A 19,126-nucleotide genomic window follows, 5' to 3' on the forward strand; every position below is an offset into this window, starting at 1 on the left:
ATTAGTTAAAAAAAAAACAACACAACTATAAGCTATTATTTTTACCCCAGTTCCACAAAAGAAGCCTTCAGGCTATCAAGAGGAGCATGAGATAATGAAAGCAGGGTCATTACATCTTCTAAGAATCCAACTAACAGTTTTCGGTCTTCTTCCTACAGAGGATAAAGACTGATAATGAATCTCTAAGCAATTAAGTAGAACTAAAATAATAATTTCCTATCTATAATTAGAAAATTTTACCAAATATGGGGAAATATCCAGTCTTAGAAGCATTTTAATTAAAGATATTTATCAAGCATATCTATGACCACAATGGTATGAGGACAAAGACTATCTTGATTCATAGATTTAGACCTGTGCTGTCCAAAATGGTAGCCACTCACCACATGTGATTATTTATAATATTTAAATTTAGATGAAAAATTAAGTACAATGAAAGATTCAGTTCCTTGGCACCAGCTACCATTCAAGTGCTTAAAAGCCACGTGTGGCTAGTGCCTTCCTTATTGGACAGCTCGGATATAGATTATGTCTGCTGTTGCAGAAAGTTTTATTAGACAGTCCTGGTTTGGAACATCATCAGGTATATTTTTAAATTAAAATGTATTTTTACCAATTTTAGTTCTCATTAATTTTGACACTAAATACTTAAATACAAACTAGTAAAAGTTATCCCCCTAACAGAAAATCCATTTCCAAAAAATTATCTTTGCAATGTCTTAGTGGTCAGAAGCTACATGCTTGTTGAAATATAGATTACTGTGTTCATAAGAGAAATAGTCACACCCTTGATTAAAAAGTAGTAATCTATATTTGCAAACTTTCTTTAATAAACCATTATTTTCATAATCAGAAAATAGTGTTTTCTTTTTTCTTATATTGTGTTCTATTAAGAATATGTTAATAAAAGAAACTCTATTAAAGAAACTAATTAAGAAAATGTCTGCTAAATTAGGAACATTAGAAATATAACTGTGTATGTTGAATTAACCTGAATCTATAAAGGAAGAGAATCTGACATTCTATCATGAAATAAATATATAATAAATCAGGTCAAGTTTTTTGTTATTAGGGATATATTAGTCAACAATAAATAGTTTCTGAATATTAATAAATAGATCTATGAAGCATACTAGATTGCCACCTACCATTTTTTTCTACATAATAAGGTTCATTTAGAATGAATAAAGGATTGACAAAAGTAATGATCAGCATGAACAATGACAGAAAGAGCAGTTTTAGAACACAACAGTGTACTTAATATAAAGCTCAGGACACTGACACACCAGCATCAAAGCAACACTGGAATAGAGATTTCACCCAATTTTAGTTGCCTACTATATCAAACACAAAGTATACAAAAAATTGGAAAACAAACTGTAAATCTGAAAAACCTAAATTGTGAAGTAAGAGCTAAATATTATCATTACTTTGGAAAATCCATACTTCTAAATGAGCACAGATTCTTCTAACTTGAAATTTTACTATAATCCTATTTCTTATTTTTAGAATCTCAAGACAAAAAATGTATTTGATTCAAAATAGTTTTTGTTAACCAAAGCAAAAAGGACAGTGACTTGCCCTAATAGAAAATTTTGTTTAGTAAGAAAAATATTAACTGCTGGTACATGCTTCCTAAAACAAGTAACACTGGCAATCTATGATAGCTACCTCAATTCACACTTTGTAACTAGTTGAGAAGTTCTTATCTCTTTTAGATGTCTGAACTTTACACAATGACTCACAGACTTTTTCATTTATTTGACAAATCTGAGGGCTTACTATAAGGCAAACCTTGTATTTGGTACTTTATGATGCTTTAAGATACTATTTATTGTCAAAATCAACATACTAACCAAACTTCCAGAGGTTAAAGGGAGAAAAAAAACTGACATCACACTTGCTATTATGCTGGTACAGCTTTCAAAACTAAAGAGCAGAAAACGGTATCCACACTATTGTGCCTGACAATATGCAGGGATTTAATCTCCATGAGTTTAAGAACAACAATACAGACAATCTATTAAGGTTATATGACTTAAAATATCCTACACACAGGGATATTCTGTGTATATTCATATTATGAGGCAGTCTTTGAAACTAGTGGTAGAAAAGAAAAGTCTAAAGGAATACTGTGTTACTTCAACAGAATTGGAGCTTTACTGCAAGGTATGTGATACTGTAGGACTATATTTTAAAATTGTAAGATGGCTCAAATCTGTTTTGGAAGAAGAATACAATAAATATGAATTGTTATACTTTGAATTCAAAGGGCAAAAGAAACCTTAGGTATTAATTAGGGGAAAACTGAGAAAAAAGGTCTTCCTTTTTGATTCTTACACTCTGATTTCTATTTATTTTTTTTAAAGTAATCTCTACATCCAATGTGGGACTCGAACTCATGACCCTTAGATCAAGAGTCACATGCTGCACTGACTGAGCCAGTCAGGTGCCCCTCACATTCTAATTTCTAAAAATGCTTTATCCTGAATCCATACTTTCACTTTACTGGTGAGACTGCTGCACATTTAAAAATGACTGATATACCTTAATATAACATCATATTATTTCCTTAAAATAAGGTTAAGTAGAGTGTGGTAGTCTGTAATATTGGTGACCCCCAATGAACCACACCTCCTAGTTCATGGCTGGGCCTGTAACTTGCTATAAACAAGAGAAGGCAATAGAATTGAAGTGCTGATTCCAGCCTAGCAGATGCTGTTTTTAAAAGTGCTCTTAGGAGCCCTGAGCCACCATGTATTAAGTCTGGCTCTGCTGCTCCAGAGGTCCTGTGGAGAGAGAGAAGCCCTAAGACTACATGGAGACTGAAGCTCGGTCACCCTAGCTGACCTCCCTTCCAACCAAAAAGTTGAATGCAACAACATGAATGACCATCAGCAAGGCCACAAAAGAGAGGCCAAGCTGAGCCAAGCCCAAGAGCAAATAAAAGGGTTATAAAAAGCCATTACATTTTTGGGTAATTTATTATGTAAGAAAAATAAAGTATTATTAAAAGATACTTTGCTAAAAATGATAGAGTATAGAATTCTACAGCATTTCATAGTTTGCTCCACCTAATACATGTGCTTTGTTTGTTGTTTATGAAAAATTAATTATGAAACACAATGAAACTTTGCTAAGTAAGTGCAATCTAACATTCTAACAAAATATCAAGAAGTATACCATCTCCCATCCAAGTATATTTGTTCAGTGGAGATTTTACTCAGAGACTTATCCAAATATGCTCTCCACTATAAATTATTTATTGAATAAGACAAATATATAAATTTTGTTTTCCTTTATGGGTACCGTTTTCACTTGTACACATATTAAAAAGGCATAATGTTAAGTATCTTTCTAAATAGAAAGTGCTTTTACATTTTCTAGTAAAAGGATTTTTCCCTTACCTGAATATAACACGTAAGGACTCCTGTTGCGTAAATGGGGACGGTAGCTTTAGTGAGGACCCCATTTCCTGCTGAGGAATCTAAAATCATTAAAATAATTTTAAAAATCTGAGTATATTTTAAATGTAAAGCAAAAAGTCACAATTCAAATTATATTTAAAATTCCAACTGGCTAGAAGGTTTATACTAAATATTATCATTACTTTGGAAAATAATTTTTTGATTAAAACAATACCCAATGGTTGTAAAAATACAACTTAATACTTTTTATAAAGCCATTAGCATGAACATTTTTGATAGATGGGAAAGAACTTTAATAACCAAAATGAGAAATGGAAATACTTCCATTTCCATACTCAGAAATCAGAACTTTCTTGAAATCTCCCAAGTGCCAGTCTGTATAAGCAGGTCTTCTTAAATTTTTATACTTTCAATTTATAGTATTCAGTAAAACGTAAAGGCACTTAGGTAAAGGAGGCACCTAGATATATATTATTTAATCTGCTTCTAGATATGAGATACTACCTAGTTTCCAGGACTAGTCTGGTTCCAGAGCTCCTCCTGCATTCTCTATAGCAATTTTCAGCCAGATAACCCTGATTATTTTCAAAGTGGCAGAAAAGAGGAAAGCATTTAACCCTAGGAGAGTACCCTGTGACTACTGTAAAATAAGATAAAATCACCTGTAGATGATTTCAAAAAAGCAATTCTAGAGATGATATGACATTATTTGTTCACCAACACCTCTTGCTTATTGTTCCTTAGGCACTATTTTAAGTGCTTTATATTTGCTTTTATATACCCCCAAATTATTTATTACTTTTTTCTCTTTTTATATGGTTCTAAATTCTTTTCAGAAAGTAGTACATAAAGAAATTTAACTAACTTCCCTGAAGGAATTATAACAAAAAAGAAAGTTCCATTTTCAGAACAATTAGTATTTGAGGTTTGTATATTCTATTGATAAGAGTAATGTTTTTTCTTTGGGGGGAATACTGATATTGGCTGAGTGTGGCTATGGTATTTGAGAGTTAAATCTGAGGTTAGGAACATAATAAGCCTAAATTGGATTCATAGATATAGTCTGTATATACAGGGATTAATAATGTCTTCCTACAGAACAGCTAAACATTCAGAGCTAACTGAATAATTCTAAAAGCTGTCAGTTTCTAAAATATGTAAGTATTGGTTCACTAATTTATCATCAGAATTAATAATTAACAGATAATAACAACTATTAGGCATTCCAAACATTAACCCTTTAAAATATAAATTTTGGGAAGCATTTGTAAAAAAAAAAAAAAATCTCATCATGTTTCAGACTTAAAAGAAAACGATTTATGTATTCATTCTCTAACTATGAGGACAGCCCAAGATGGAGTTTTCTAGCTCACTCAAATCAAATCACGAAGGTAGGACTGGACTGAGATAAGAATTACCTATATATCCCAAATCAACCAAGTTAAAAAAAAAAAAAAGAGGGAGGCTATACATTTTCCCCTCTAACACTTTCCACAATTTATTCCTAGAAACTAGAAAAATACACAGGACGTAAGATCCACACAGAAATGAGTTCTTAGGCCAATGGTGCTATAATTAGACTTCTTAAGTCAGATGAGTGAAAACTATCAACAGAGGGGCTGGAACTGCCCATTCAAGCATGTAGTTTCATTTTAAAAATGTATATGCATACCTTACATTCTCTTCCACTATATTTGTTTAATTTTAAAAGTTTTAAATAACTAATTATGAATTAGAGGCCCTTTATAATTTTCAGTATCTTGAATATACCACTTCAAATCTACAAGGGTACAAGTACTCCGTTTGAGAAACTCAGTCTTGGGTCAATTTGATTACAAGGAAGGTAGATATTTATAATCAAATTAACAAAGATTAATCTCACTACAGTCTCATAGTAAAGAGATTAGATGTGACACAGTTATAAAACCAAGAAATAAAATTTTCCTTTTCACGTATACTTGCTAGTTCATTTATACAATTTGCATATAAAGAATATAGTATTTTTCCTGAGTGAAGAGATACAATTGTTTGTTCTTTTTTAATTTTATTTTATTATGTTATGTTAGTCACTATACAATCAATTGTTTTTAAAAGTAATAACAATGAACTTACCGATGTTTTCTTCAGACAGTCTTAAAATCTCCTGGAACTGAGGTTTTACCTATGCAACCCAAAGAAAAGATACAAAAAGTTTTAGGTCCAATGGATCAATTGATGATTAAATAAATAAAATGTTTACTACTACTGCTACTATTTATTTGTTTTGCTTTATAGACCAGTAGAGTGGTCAGAAATATAACAATTTTTAAGAGGCTTAGAATAAAATAAGAGTCAAGTTACTGATAACAATTTTTAAGAGGCTTAGAATAAAAGTTACTGAAAACAACATATAGAGAAAAAGTATTTTCAAAATCAATTCAAGTCAGTAAGTATTTTCTCAAGGGCCTCTGGTTTCCTTCACTAAATTAAAATAATTTCCAAGATGACTTTCAGTGCTCGAAATCACTATCTCCTAAAACGGAACTTGATGACAGAAAGATTATTTAGGTAAATATTATTACATTAGAATTTTTTTTAAAAAATGTGCTTATTTAAAAGGAATGAAAAGGAAATTCCATTCATTTAATGTATTCAATAAGTAACATATTCATCATGCAATATCCATCTGCTTAGATTTTAACTTCCTTAAAATATAAATTTAAACATCAAATACAGAATTTAATTATAATTTTTTATGCTTAATTCAATTTTTTATTATTAACATTATCACAAATTTCAGATTTCAGGCCACTGAAGCCAACCACTTACTGCTAAGTGCTAAAGCAGACTCCTACTTACTTCTTTGTCTCTCTTTTTTTTAAATAACAGCTACTTCTTTCGGAGATGTCAATTTGCTTGCCAATGTTGATAACCATAAAATCAAATTATATTTAATAATTAGATGTTAATGAAAAATGTAAAATGATCCTGTTCTTCTACAGTGGCATCAAGGTCTGGTTTTTGCCCTCCTATCGGCAGGTCAGGCCTAACAACTTACATATTCAACTTAAACTGAGGTGAAGCCCGCTGTTAAAAGATTAATCTACAGGATCATAAAACAAAGACATTGAAGTGACTTCTTCATTTGACACATGCCCAAACAACTTAATTATTTATTATGGGTCACAAACATAATAACATTATAACCCATTTTCTGAATTTTGCTCAGTCTGCTATACCAAACTATTTTACTTTAAATGTTTCAATAACTACAGAGTAAAGTAATAGTTAATAGTAAAGAGCTGCACAAAATTCTTACCTTTTAAACGTCTTGATTAGCATCTGATTATAGCAACTGTATCTTTTTATGTTTTTACTAGGTCTCTAAAGAACTGACTTAACAATATGCCAGCAAGACAAATGGATTAAAGAGGAAACCGGGATCTAAGGACATTCCAGTTTTAATTGTCTAAAATTATAAAATAACCTGGATGTGCAAATGTGACAAACTATAGTTTTTTTTGGTAGTGACTGAAAGATGCAGCACTAATCTCAAGTGTCCACGCTATTCTAACAACTGGTATCCTTGCAGCAAGTCCTCTGTATAAGCTACTTTGGTTCCTCCATCGCCTGAGGTTTTGACCAAAGTGTGCTGAGCAAACAGCCGCCCCCTGAATCTGGGGTAGATGGTAAAGCAGGAGAAGCACATTAAAGAATTGCAGTTGAGTTCCTTAAGTGATACTTATTAGGGAAGTATCACTTGCCTATGCTGGAAATCTTCAAGATATCCACAGTGAGTAGATATTATATCCAAATCTGGACACAAACTAAGTTTAGGCTAAATCATCTGAAAACCAATAAAGATAAGAATATTACTGACTAGAATTTTCTTTTAAAAACTATCATAGTTTTCTAAGATGTTAAAAGATAATTAGACTAAAGGAAGGGCTCATGCTTTTATTTACTCTGTTACAGCATTAATTAACACATTACATTTCTATATCTCTTGAACATAAGAAAACATGGAATACAAGTTTTTACCTTAGTGTTTGTAAAAATTTTGCCAAATGTCCGGCAAAGGCGCCAGAAAAATCTGGAGAATTCATGGACACAGGCAGTTGAAGTAACATTAATTTTGCCAACTATTTCTATAAGTTGTGGCAACCTAAATGTGAAAGGAAAGAAAAATAGGCAGGGGATACATATAAATTACTGTTTCCTTGCCAATTTCTGAAACAATGCAAATCTAACAATCTCTTCTTTTGCTTTTCTTTCTTTCTTTTTTTTTAAAATAGGCTCCATGCCCAGTGTGGAGCCCAACACGGGGCTTGAACTCACAACCCTGAGATCAAGACCTGAGGCTGAGATCAAGAGTCAGATGCTTAACTGACCGAGCAACCCAGGCGCCCACTGTTTTGCTTTTCATAGCCAGCAAAATTGCAAATCAAAGGAGTGGTCTGAGATGCTTTGAAAAGGTTTTAAGTTTATATTCTATTCTATAAACTTCTTCTATATTTTAACTGCTTGCCATAAAATATATGGAACCTTAATGGTAGAGTTCTAACTATGGAGTTAATGAGACACAAATCACTGGACTCGATGCCTCACATAAGAGCTTGGCTAACATGGCATCCATTTTAGCTTCAAAAATGAGAATCTGGATATAGTTTAAAATCCATCACCACTATTAGACAACAACAAGGCAGCAAATAGGTCGTTGTGATATAATACAGCAGCACCATCTGCATAGATAAATAACTACATATCCAATGGTATAAATCTCCTCTCCTAAAGAAGTTTACCACTTCTTTAGATAGTGGTAGATAGATAATGCCAACTTATGTTTTGTGATATTTTTTGTATTTTGTCCCTCAGTGCCAAGGCTAAACATAGTGAGCTATCTTCCATGAAACTGACAGAGGTGTACCAAATGAATATGGAGGCAGTAACTTACAATTGATTGACAACCCATAGTAAAGTCTCCCAGCCTGTTGTACCCTCGTGTTCCAGTTGGTAATCATAAAGTTGTAGGAGCACTGCCAATTGCTCACGACTTCCAATTATAGTAGACACATCTTGAAGAGGCGACATAGGCCGAGGGAACCTAGTCACTATAAATAATAGAAGCAAAGTAAATCATGTGAAAAATGGCAATTTGTGAAATTAGCTGTACTGTCAAAAGGAAACTAAGATTCTGCTTCCTGATATTTAATTAGCTTATTATAAACTTTATCTTTTTTTTTTTTTTTTAAAGTAGGATCCACGCCCAGTGTGAGAGCCCAGTGCGGGGCTTAAACTCATGACCCTGAGATCAAGACCTGAGCTGAGATCAAGAGTCGGATGCTCAACCACCTGAGCCATCCAGGCGCCTCCAGCTTATTATAAACTAAATATAGAACTGAAACATATTAATAAAATAATTTTAAGAAAAAAGTAAAACAAATTCTTGTCACATGTGAACAAATTTAACAATCTCAAAAATAAAGATTTTATAAGACTCAACAGTTAATAAACAAATACTGTAATGAAACAGTTTGCTAATGAAGAGTAAAATTTCATTTAGGTTAAATTAAAATTGGCCCAACGATGTTAGCTAAAATATGTATTTGAATTTAATTAAAAAAAAAAAAGAAATACTTGTAAGTCCACCAGACTGTTTATAATGATGAAATAGTAAATATGATAAATATGTTTCCTTCAGGGAGTAAGGAACTAACAGATTAATAGTGGGGAAATAATGAATACCAGAGAATAATGATATAAAATACATTAAAGCTTGAGCTGAACAGGTTTCTTAAGTAGTTAATCTCCAATATTAAATACTTAATTTAAAAAAATTTCCACAGTTTGATAAACATTAACTTAATATGAAGTGTTAAAGCTGGTGACCACAAAGATGAGGCAAAATGTACTATAAATATTATAACCAGGGTCCCAAGTATATAGTTCAAAAATTTGGGGGAAAACTGAAGAACTCTTAAAATTATGTAAATAAAACATGAAGATATAACCAGCATATTTTAAATTTGCAAACATATCAATAAAACTTATGATCCTATAGATCATAATAGATCCCAGGTTATTAAGAGAACACTTCTTGATGGCTATTAAATGAATAATGCACGCCGACAGCTCATTAACTGTTAGTAGGAAACTCCTAACTGCCTAACAACTCCTGTATAGAGGCTAACATCCTAAAAAGACACATAAATACACAGAATTGTCTCGAAACATATCAGTGGCTTAATAATTATTATTAAGCTTAAGAAAACATGAAATACACAAAATTTAAAAAATGCTCAAAGACAAAATTAAGATGTCATTGTCTTTCTATGCTGCCCAAGGCTTTTAACAATATATTAAGGACAGACAAAGATCATCCCTTGCTAGCCAAACTCTCCCATTTGCTATCATAATATACCAACCAACAAATAAATGAGTTTGGGTAACGTGGTATTTCTCACTATCTGGGGTTTCTGCTTGAATTCTCACTGTATCTCAACCCAAGAATCAAACAGATTTGGATTGTGAGGGATATCTGTACTTCATCTAGAAATAGATCATGTCAAACATATTAGATGTAATTTCAAACAGGGTTATATCATACTCGTCACAATCTGCTATACTATGATAGAATGAATGTTATTTCTTCAAAAGTACTAACAAATCATTGAAAAAAAATGGAACAGCTTAAAGTAAAATAGATACATCAAAATTAACTACGGGGAAAGTAAGGTCTAAAAAGATTTAAAGATAGGTCCAATAGAAGCAAAATAATGTCAAGAAATAAGCAATTACTTGGATAACTCAGTTATTATAGGTAAATAATCAGAATGGTTCAAGAGTCTCAAAACATTATTCTATTTAATAGAATTTTTAAAAATGTGAGGATCTAACTTATAACAATATAGAAAGGTCCTCAGAATGCCATTTTAATAGGCTGGCAAAATACCAGCATTTTATTGTAAACAAAATAACCACAATTACCCAGCAAAATAACAGTTGTTATGACTCTTTAATGTGTTTCCCTCTCAATAGAATGTAAGCTCTATGATGACAGAAAGTTGTGTCTATTTTATTCATGAATGATCCCAAGTATTTAAAAAATAGTTCCTGACATAAGTATTAGCTAATGGTGTAGAATAAATTGGTAATAAAAATATTTGTGTGGGTTAAAAAGATTATTATTATTATTTTTTTTTTTTAAAGATTTTATTTATTTGACAGAGAAAGACACAGCGAGAGAGAGAACACAAGCAGGGGGAGGGGGAGAGGGAGAAGCAGGCTTCCTGCCGAGCAGGGAGCCCGATGTGGGGCTCGATCCCAGGACCCTGTGATCATAACCTGAGCTGAAGGCAGACGCTTAACGACTGAGCCACCCAGGTGCCCCAAGAAAAGATTGTTTTTGGTATGATGAAGATATAATCACAAGAAAAGGTCATATAAATACTAAAAGAAATATATTCAGGATGTTAAAGCAGTTGTTTTGACAATTTTCATCTACTCTCCAGCACATGGTTGGCAACAGGCAACATTCAAGAGTTATTTGTTAAATACATTAATGAAGGAATGATAGCAAATGTTATAGGTTGAACTATGTACCCCCCCATAAATTCCTACGTTGAAGTCCTAAACCCTAGAACCTCAGAATGTGACTTTATTTGGAAATAGTGTTGTTGCAGGTAGAATTAGATAAGATAAAATCATACTGGAATCGGGTGGGCCTTTAGTTCAATATGACTGATCTTATAAAAGGGGAAAATTTGGACATAGAGACAAACACACACAGAGGAAGCATGGAATGTGAATATGAAGGCAGAGATCGGGGTGATGCATTTATAAGCCAAGGAATGACAAAGATTGCCAGCAAACCAGCAGAAGCGAGGACGGAGGCATGGAACAGCTTTTTCCTCAGAGCCATTAGAAGGAACCAACCCTGCTGACACTTTGATCTGAAACTTCTAGCTTTCAGAACTGCAAGACAATAAATTTTAGTTTGTGGTATTTTGTTATGGCAGCCCTAGCAAACCAATATGGCAAGACAGAGAAAGAGAGGGAATTAGAAAGATAGGAAAGCCCCTAGGCAGATGAGGAACCTTAATATGTGAGAGGGTAGAACCTGAAGCAGATGGCTGTGAATGCTTTAGGAAGACTTTGCTTAAAAGTCTGAATTTTCCTTCTCCTCAATAATATTTTAAAATGTTAAATTAACTCTACTCCATCTATTCTCAATTTTTCCAGTAAAACAGACATTCAAACAGTATATACCATTTTTATGTTGTGCTTCGTGTATTCTTGGACACAACTTCATTCCCAAAGATTAAAGGCAGCCCACAGTTTACATGAAAACTGCAAAAACATTAAGTGTCTGTTGATGTTCTCAATGTTATCATTCTTTTGTCTATCGGAAGCCAGTAAGAGACATGGACAATTTCACAAATCTGAAGAAGTTGCAAAGGGATCTCATACAGAGTAATAGCTGGTCTATAGCCATTTATCCTGGGGTTTGGGTGCAGTGGGGTTACTAAGTGCCATGGATCAAAGGTCTCTTACTAGTTAGGTGGACATTGACAGAAGAGAATACTGGCTTTTGCTATCAATGTCACTATTTCTGAAACTAAGGCATATTCCTTCTTTGGAGGAAAAAAAAAATCTGCTGCAAATGCTTATATTCCTGTCAAGGACAAGTAGAAAAGAGTAATTACATTTACCTTCCCATATTGAAAGTAAGATGAAGCAGATAGGGGAGAAAAAAATATAAAGAAAGTGGAAATGACAAGCTTCATAAACTGGCACTAGTAACTATTCAGTGACCTTTTCATTGATTCAGCTCTATTAATGAAAGAAAACTTACTTCAGCCGCTGGAAAAAAAGGTTATCAAGACTATAGATTAGGAATGGAAAGAAAGTACAAATATTATAAAATAATACCATGAGGCTTCTTCATAAAAGATGAAGGCACCATTTAACTTAGCTATCATATAATCTATGACCACAAGATTCCACACATATATTTTAGTAATTATGCTGTCTTATAAAGTAATTTTTAGAAGTTTAAACAAAAACAATTCTTTGGGAAGCTAAGTTGCTAATATTCTACATCTTCCTTCCATAATTTAAGTTCAGTACCTTCTATCTGTGGCACTTCACCATGAAGCTTGGCTTTGCTGGAGAAAGGTGCATTCTGCAGCACTAATGCAAAGAGAGATGGGATCAAGGACTGCAAAGCAGAAAGATACATGTGCAGCTTATGTTCATCCAGCCCGTGCTCTCCTTCCTGAAACATAAGGAGGTGGAAGCTAGTTTTAGTTTTCTGAAATTAGGTATTTATAATGCTCTTCCTTTCTGTGGCAATGAATAAAGCATTTAAGGATCTGTATGGTAGACTCACAGCACAGCACTTAGTGGAGATGTCCATGAATCTTTTCTTAATTTCTCTAAGTACATGAAAATGTGAAGAAGCACTAAGGCACTAATAAGTAATATAATTTTTTATGTGGAAATCTTTAGGGTGAACATCAGTCATTTCAATTTGTATGAAACTGTTTCTACAGGCTTTTTTTCTTTTAAGAGGATCTTATCCTTTGAAATTTTATAAGTCAGGATAAAGAAACTAAAGTGAGCCACAGGAATAATTTTAAATGTTCAACTGTTAGATCAGCAGCAGCGCTTGCTACTTTCCTTCTCCTACTTCTGGTCTCCTTTTACAGATTTGGTGGCATCTGTATTTGCCAGCACTGAAAGCACTTTAAAATAATTCAACGCACAGATGAAATGTGGGAGAAAAAATTTCAAAAGGAAACAAAAGAAAGAGATAACAGAAAGAAAAAAAGAGTAAAAGGATCGGTATGGTACACAGAAACCAAATGTTAAAGTAGAAAATAGAATCATTAGAGACAAAAGTGGGTACTGCTATTCAAATCCACTTGAGATGTCATTACTATGTTATAAAATAACAACTGTGTCAGAGATACCAGATATATGAGTTACACACTATCAACTAAATTAGTTAATCTCTTCATGGCAGAATTACTACCTGTGCGGAATACTGCATCCTTAATAGCAAAATGGAATTAACCATGTTATGAAATGGAACAAGAAAAACAAAGGAATGGATAATTTTCAGGTAGAAGGAATGCAAACATTAAAAAAAAAATACTTTTTTTTTTTTTAAAGATTTTATTTATTTATTTGAGAGAGAGAGAATGAGAGACAGAGCATGAGAGGTAGGAGGGTCAGAGGGAGAAGCAGACTCCCCGCCGAGCAGGGAGCCCGATGCGGGACTCGATCCCGGGACTCCAGGATCATGACCTGAGCCGAAGGCAGTCGCTTAACCAACTGAGCCACCCAGGCGCCCCTAAAAAAAAAAATACTTTAAAGAATTTCCTAGGTTTCATAAAAAGGAGTACTTTGGTCTAGTTGTCTATAGTTTTTTTAATACCCATTTTTAAATTTATAGAAAAAAAATCCAAATTTTTAAATTAAATAAATACATGTGGATACATATAAGACTGTCTACAGAGTAGTCACTATGCAAGAGCCTTATAGATTCTTTAAAATTTGGGGGTAGAACGGGTAAGAGTTTAGTATCAGTGACTCATACCTGTCATTTGACGGCTGTAAGACCCTGGGCAGGTTCCCTAAAAGCTCAGTTTCCACACCGAAACCAAAATACAATTCAAAGAGTTATAACAATGAAATAATACGTTTTATTTAGAAGGTATCTACCCTAATGCACATAATAGGCATTAAAGAAATGTTAGTTTTTCTTCTAGACTCTAAAGGGACTTTTTAGTACAAAAATTAAATCAAGAAGTTACTATCTTTTTTTCAACTTTTCTTCATTTCTTTTATTTGGGAAAAAAAAAACGTTCATTTTAAAAAGGAAATGAACTACTGCAGTGAAGTAAACACAGTTAAAGCATTTTTTTTTTTTTAAAGATTTTATTTATTTATTTGACAGAGAGAATGAGAGAGAGAGCACATGAGAGGGGGGAGGGTCAGAGGGAGAAGCAGGCTCCCCGCCGAGCAGGGAGCCCGATGCGGGACTCGATCCAGGGACTCCAGGATCATGACCTGAGCCGAAGGCAGTCGCCCAACCAACTGAGCCACCCAGGCGCCCCACAGTTAAAGCATTTTGAAATCGTGTAAGTAAGAAAGCTTTAGAGACTAATATTTTAGTTATCTCTGCATTCTGGGACTGGAGCTGATATGTCACCTAAAATCTTTAAATCTTCAGAAGAGACAAGGAAGAGCTAGCTTTCTGAATAATGTACAAGTGAGTTCCACAAAGGCGCTACTTCATGCCCTTTCTCGTCTGGCTTCAGCAAAGCAGAACTTCCTCAAATCTCTCTTGGCTCTAATCCAATAAAAATCTTTAACTGGTAAATTCTTAGAATGTTCAGCTAAGTGGTACTTTCTGTCTTTGCTCCCCAGCATTCTTCCAAGATGACTTAGAACACACCTTTTACATTTCTATAAACTGTATACATAAAGAAAGCATTTACCCTGAGAAGTTTTTCTATCTTGTTCAGCAATGTAGGTATAAGATGAGACTGTAAATTTCCCAGTTCTGTAGTCCAGGCAGCGTAGGCTGGTAAAAATACTTGATGTGTTGCGCTAACTACTCTTTCTGAGGGATCACCCAAGGCTGACAGCAACAATTCAAAACCCTGCCAAAAAGAAACAGGTAAAATTTAGATTTTTAAAAGAATAAACTTCCAAAAAAAAAAAAACCCCTCAATAAAAAGCAGTAAGTATACACTGCAGTACATTTAGAAAACATTTTAAGCAAGAAAGCAAGCCATCCATAATCCTATCCTTCCCATTTTCTTTAAAGAAAATGTCATGTATCCATTGATGCGGAAACCAAAGAGAAAAGGTGGTAAACATGGCACGCTTGTTGCCAATTTCCTGCCACAAAAGTATGGCAGAGATTGCAAATGAATCCTAGCACTCTTTCTTCTGAATTGAAGTAAAACCAGGCAGCCAACTGCAACTGGTTAAAGCTGACATACCTGCCCTCCCTACTATAGATTATTGGGTAGCTGAATCAGAGATTTGAATATTAACTTATTTGGAATTTTATAATGGAGTAAATGGAGTTCATTCTGAAAAACATACCTGTTGATATTTGTCTGGATCATCAATGTATCCCATAATGATACCGAGGCTTTTGATCACAGCTTCTCTTACTAAATCTGCCTTATCTTCCATTAACATTTGTTGCAACATTGAGAGAACCAAGGAGCTACGTATTTCTTTCTGAAAATAAATAAAAACATGTTTTTACTATTTATTTTACACTAGCAGTAGAAAAGCATAGAAAATAATAACAGACATCCACATATTCAAAATCCAGATTAAATATATTCACATTTTCTGTTTTTTTAAGTCTTCATTTTTCAAAGACATAAGACATTACAGATACAGCTTGTCTGACTCTCTAGCCTCTCCCACCTTCTTCTACCCTCCCTCTCTACAGATAACATCTACCTTGAATTTGGTATTAATCATCTTCCACCATGTTTTTCTTTTTTTTTTTTTAAAGATTTTATTTATTTATTTTGACACAGAGAGAGAGAGAGACAGCAAGAGAGGGAACACAAGCAGGCAGAGAGGGAGAGGCAGGCTTCCTGCTGAGCAGGGAGCCAGATGCAGGGCTTGATCCCGGGACCCTGGGATCATGACCTGAGCCGAAGGCAGATGCTTAACGACTGAGCCACCCAGGCGCCCCCCAGCATGTTTTTCTATCTACTAAATATGTGCAAATCCTTCAAATCCTACAGCACATAGTAGCAGGCACTTTTGGCAAACCAACGAAGTCAACACTGCTATAAATGGACAATGACTTCTACCAATACTTGTTTTTAACTCAGAGAAGGGCTTTCAGAGTTTTAATAACAGGAGAGATTACAAACATGGCTCCGTTAATCAAAAACATTTGTCTGGGGTAGGAGTGTGGAAACATTCTAAAATCCTGGTGTTCCTATTTTTTGAAGAACTGAGAAAAGAAACAGGATGATAAAATATGAGAGCAAACTTTAAAAATACTTCAAAGGGAACTGCATTGCTATCCTCAGATGCTACTCTTTTAATATAATGTCAACCACTGTTGTATCTTAATTTCACAATTTTTTTTTGGTTAAAGAATGTTTTAGCCTAATTAATGCGTGAAGGTAAAATAAAGAGCTATCATTATGCCAATTCTTGCCCTTACTTCCCTTCTCTGGACCATTATTATAATTTGATCAGTTTATAAAATTCTTCAAATCTAAACTTGTTTATGTCCTTTTCACATCTAATAGTTAGAATACAATAAAGATAGAGGATGTGACCATTTTCATAAATTTACAGTGTGATTTTAGTATGCAGAGCAAGGTCTAATGGTCATCTTTAAATGACCTAGTTTTTGCTTTGACTTCCTAGAAACAAAAGTGTATGTAATTTTACCAAATTTTGGTCACATTTAGGTTGTTGAGTATGTCTTTTAGTACAGCCTTGTTTACTTATCCTCTAGGATAAAAACTGCCCAAAAAACTGCCTTGAAGATCTTAAAAGGGCTTCTGGGTTGGTATCAGCCTCGGCAGCAGTACGTAGGTAAGTAAACTTCAGCTGGGTATTTGCTTCACATTGCTCTGGGCTGACATCAGTTGCAGCAGTTAGGTTCAGTACGCCACAGGGAACCCACAGGACAAGTCAGGAGGCTACTCCACTGAAGCCATGACCGCGCTGAGATTTTACTGTTAGCAGCTGTGGTGGGATATTAGGCAAGTGAAGATCCATGGAGGAAACATTAAGTCTATTATTTTTTTTTTTTAAAGATTTTATTTATTTATTTGAGAGAGAGAATGAGAGAGAGAGAGAGAGAGAGCACACGAGAGGGGGGAGGGTCAGAGGGAGAAGCAGACTCCCTGCTGAGCAGGGAGCCCAATGTGGGACTCGATCCCGGGACTCCAGGATCATGACCTGAGCCGAAGGCAGTCACTCAACCAACTGAGCCACCCAGGCACCCATTAAGTCTATTCTTGATACTGCTTAACATTCTACTATCAGGGGCAGTGTAGAACAGCTTATTTATCCCCTTTGTGCATGTGATGTTCATCTCTGCTTGGAACAGTATATAAAAGGATGCTCAAAACTGACTCATGTAGGGGCACCTGTTTAGGTCCTTTTCACATCTAATAGTTAGAATACAATAAATATAGAGGATGTGACCATTTTCATAAATTTACAGTGTGATTTTAGTATGCAGAGCAAGGTCTAACAGATTTGATCTCCAGGCTGCAGTTTGTCAAGTCCTCCTTTAAACTATGGTTGTTTAAATTAAAATAACTGTGATGTCACCTCATTCCTCTACCCTCTCTAAGCCCTGGACTTATGGAAAGATACCTAAAAGAGTTTAGCAGTCCAGGGGTCCTCATCTTTTTGATGGAAGGATTCCTTTAGTCATTTAAAAATTACTGAGCACTGCAAACAGCTTTTATTTGGGTGGGTAATATCTACTGACATTTATCATATTAGAATTTAAACTGAGAAATTTAAAAACAACAATAAAATCATTTAAGGTTAGTAACATGTATAACATTTTAATGAAAATAACTATAAAACAAAAAAATTAGTGAGAATGGTGCTTTACATTTTGTTGCAAATCACTTTAATGTCTGACTTAAAAGCAAACAGGTAGATTCCCTTATCTGCTCTGCATTCAATTGTTATGATAGTTTCAGCTGAAGTTTTTAAGAAAATCTGGCCCCACAGAGACATGTAATTGAAAAAGGGAGTATTTTAATAGCCTTTTCTGATAAGAATAGATTTTTTTTTTAAAGATTTTATTTATTTATTTGAAAGAGCAAGAATGAGAGAGAGGGAGAGAGAGAGAGGGAGCACATGAGAGGGGAGAGGGTCAGAGGGAGAAGCAGACTCCCTGCTGAGCAGGGAGCCCAATGCGGGACTCAATCCCGGGACTCCAGGATCATGACCTGAGCCGAAGGCAGTTGCTTAACCAACTGAGCCACCCGGCGCCCAAGAATAGATATTTTAATTCTACACTAAAACTGGACAAGTGGTAGTTTCTTAGAGGTTAGATGCAATGTAAAATCTGAAACCATGATATGGTTCCTTGCTAATAAACTCTAAACTCTGGCACATTAAATTCCACTGCTTAGGTGTGTGGGTGGCTCAGTCGGTTAAGCGTCTGCCTTCAGCTGGGATCATGATCTCAGGGTCCTGGGATCAAGCCCCTTGTGGGGCTCTCTGCTCAGCAGGGAGTCTGCTTCTCCCCCTCTCTGTGCTTGCCACTCCCCCTGCTTGTCCTCACCCCACTCTGTCAAATAAATAAATGAAGTCTTTAAGACAAAAATTCCACTGGTCTATATTGGACTTTGCCTCTATTTTTACCCATGTGTGATTTTGAGCAGTATGCATTGGTCATTTGGGAAACATTGTACCATAGACTTATTCAGACGCTCTTCAATATTGACACATTTTATTATAATCTCAAAAAATCACATGTTAAGATCTCAGAAATGTGTTTATATACTCAGAAGCTGTCAAACCCATGGTGGCAGATAATAAATTTTCCAAAATTCTTGTTCTCACTTAAAAGTTCCAATTTTATCATTGGCAATAAATGTCATCTACTTGTTTTTCCTTAAAGTGACAGGCTCATTTCACTCATTTTCATAAAAATATCTGCTAAATACTCATTTCTGAATAAC

General features: G+C 34.4%; 1 protein-coding gene across 9 annotated transcripts in view; it reads right to left on the minus strand.

Moving 5' to 3' along the window:
• Window positions 1-19,126, minus strand: part of RELCH (RAB11 binding and LisH domain, coiled-coil and HEAT repeat containing) — a 110,002-nt gene that overhangs the window by 31,544 nt on the left and 59,332 nt on the right. For 8 of the 9 annotated variants that reach the window (XR_014139559.1, XM_081801067.1, XM_006731654.3 and 5 more), the window contains exons 14-21: window positions 15,531-15,671; window positions 14,915-15,079; window positions 12,537-12,684; window positions 8,362-8,518; window positions 7,449-7,572; window positions 5,541-5,589; window positions 3,408-3,487; window positions 46-152 (exon numbers count right to left, since the gene is read on the minus strand). Coding sequence is in view for 8 of the 9 variants with exons in the window: in XM_081801067.1 (XP_081657193.1) it covers window positions 46-152; window positions 3,408-3,487; window positions 5,541-5,589; window positions 7,449-7,572; window positions 8,362-8,518; window positions 12,537-12,684; window positions 14,915-15,079; window positions 15,531-15,671 (971 nt within the window). In the remaining variant the exon portion in view is untranslated. The remainder of the gene's footprint in view (window positions 1-45; window positions 153-3,407; window positions 3,488-5,540; window positions 5,590-7,448; window positions 7,573-8,361; window positions 8,519-12,536; window positions 12,685-14,914; window positions 15,080-15,530; window positions 15,672-19,126) is intronic. The other variant, XM_081801066.1, reaches the window with a different exon arrangement.

The sequence above is a fragment of the Leptonychotes weddellii genome, chromosome 13 (assembly GCF_054177405.1).
Source record: "Leptonychotes weddellii isolate Sample4059 chromosome 13, ASM5417740v2, whole genome shotgun sequence".
NCBI lineage: Eukaryota > Metazoa > Chordata > Mammalia > Carnivora > Phocidae > Leptonychotes > Leptonychotes weddellii.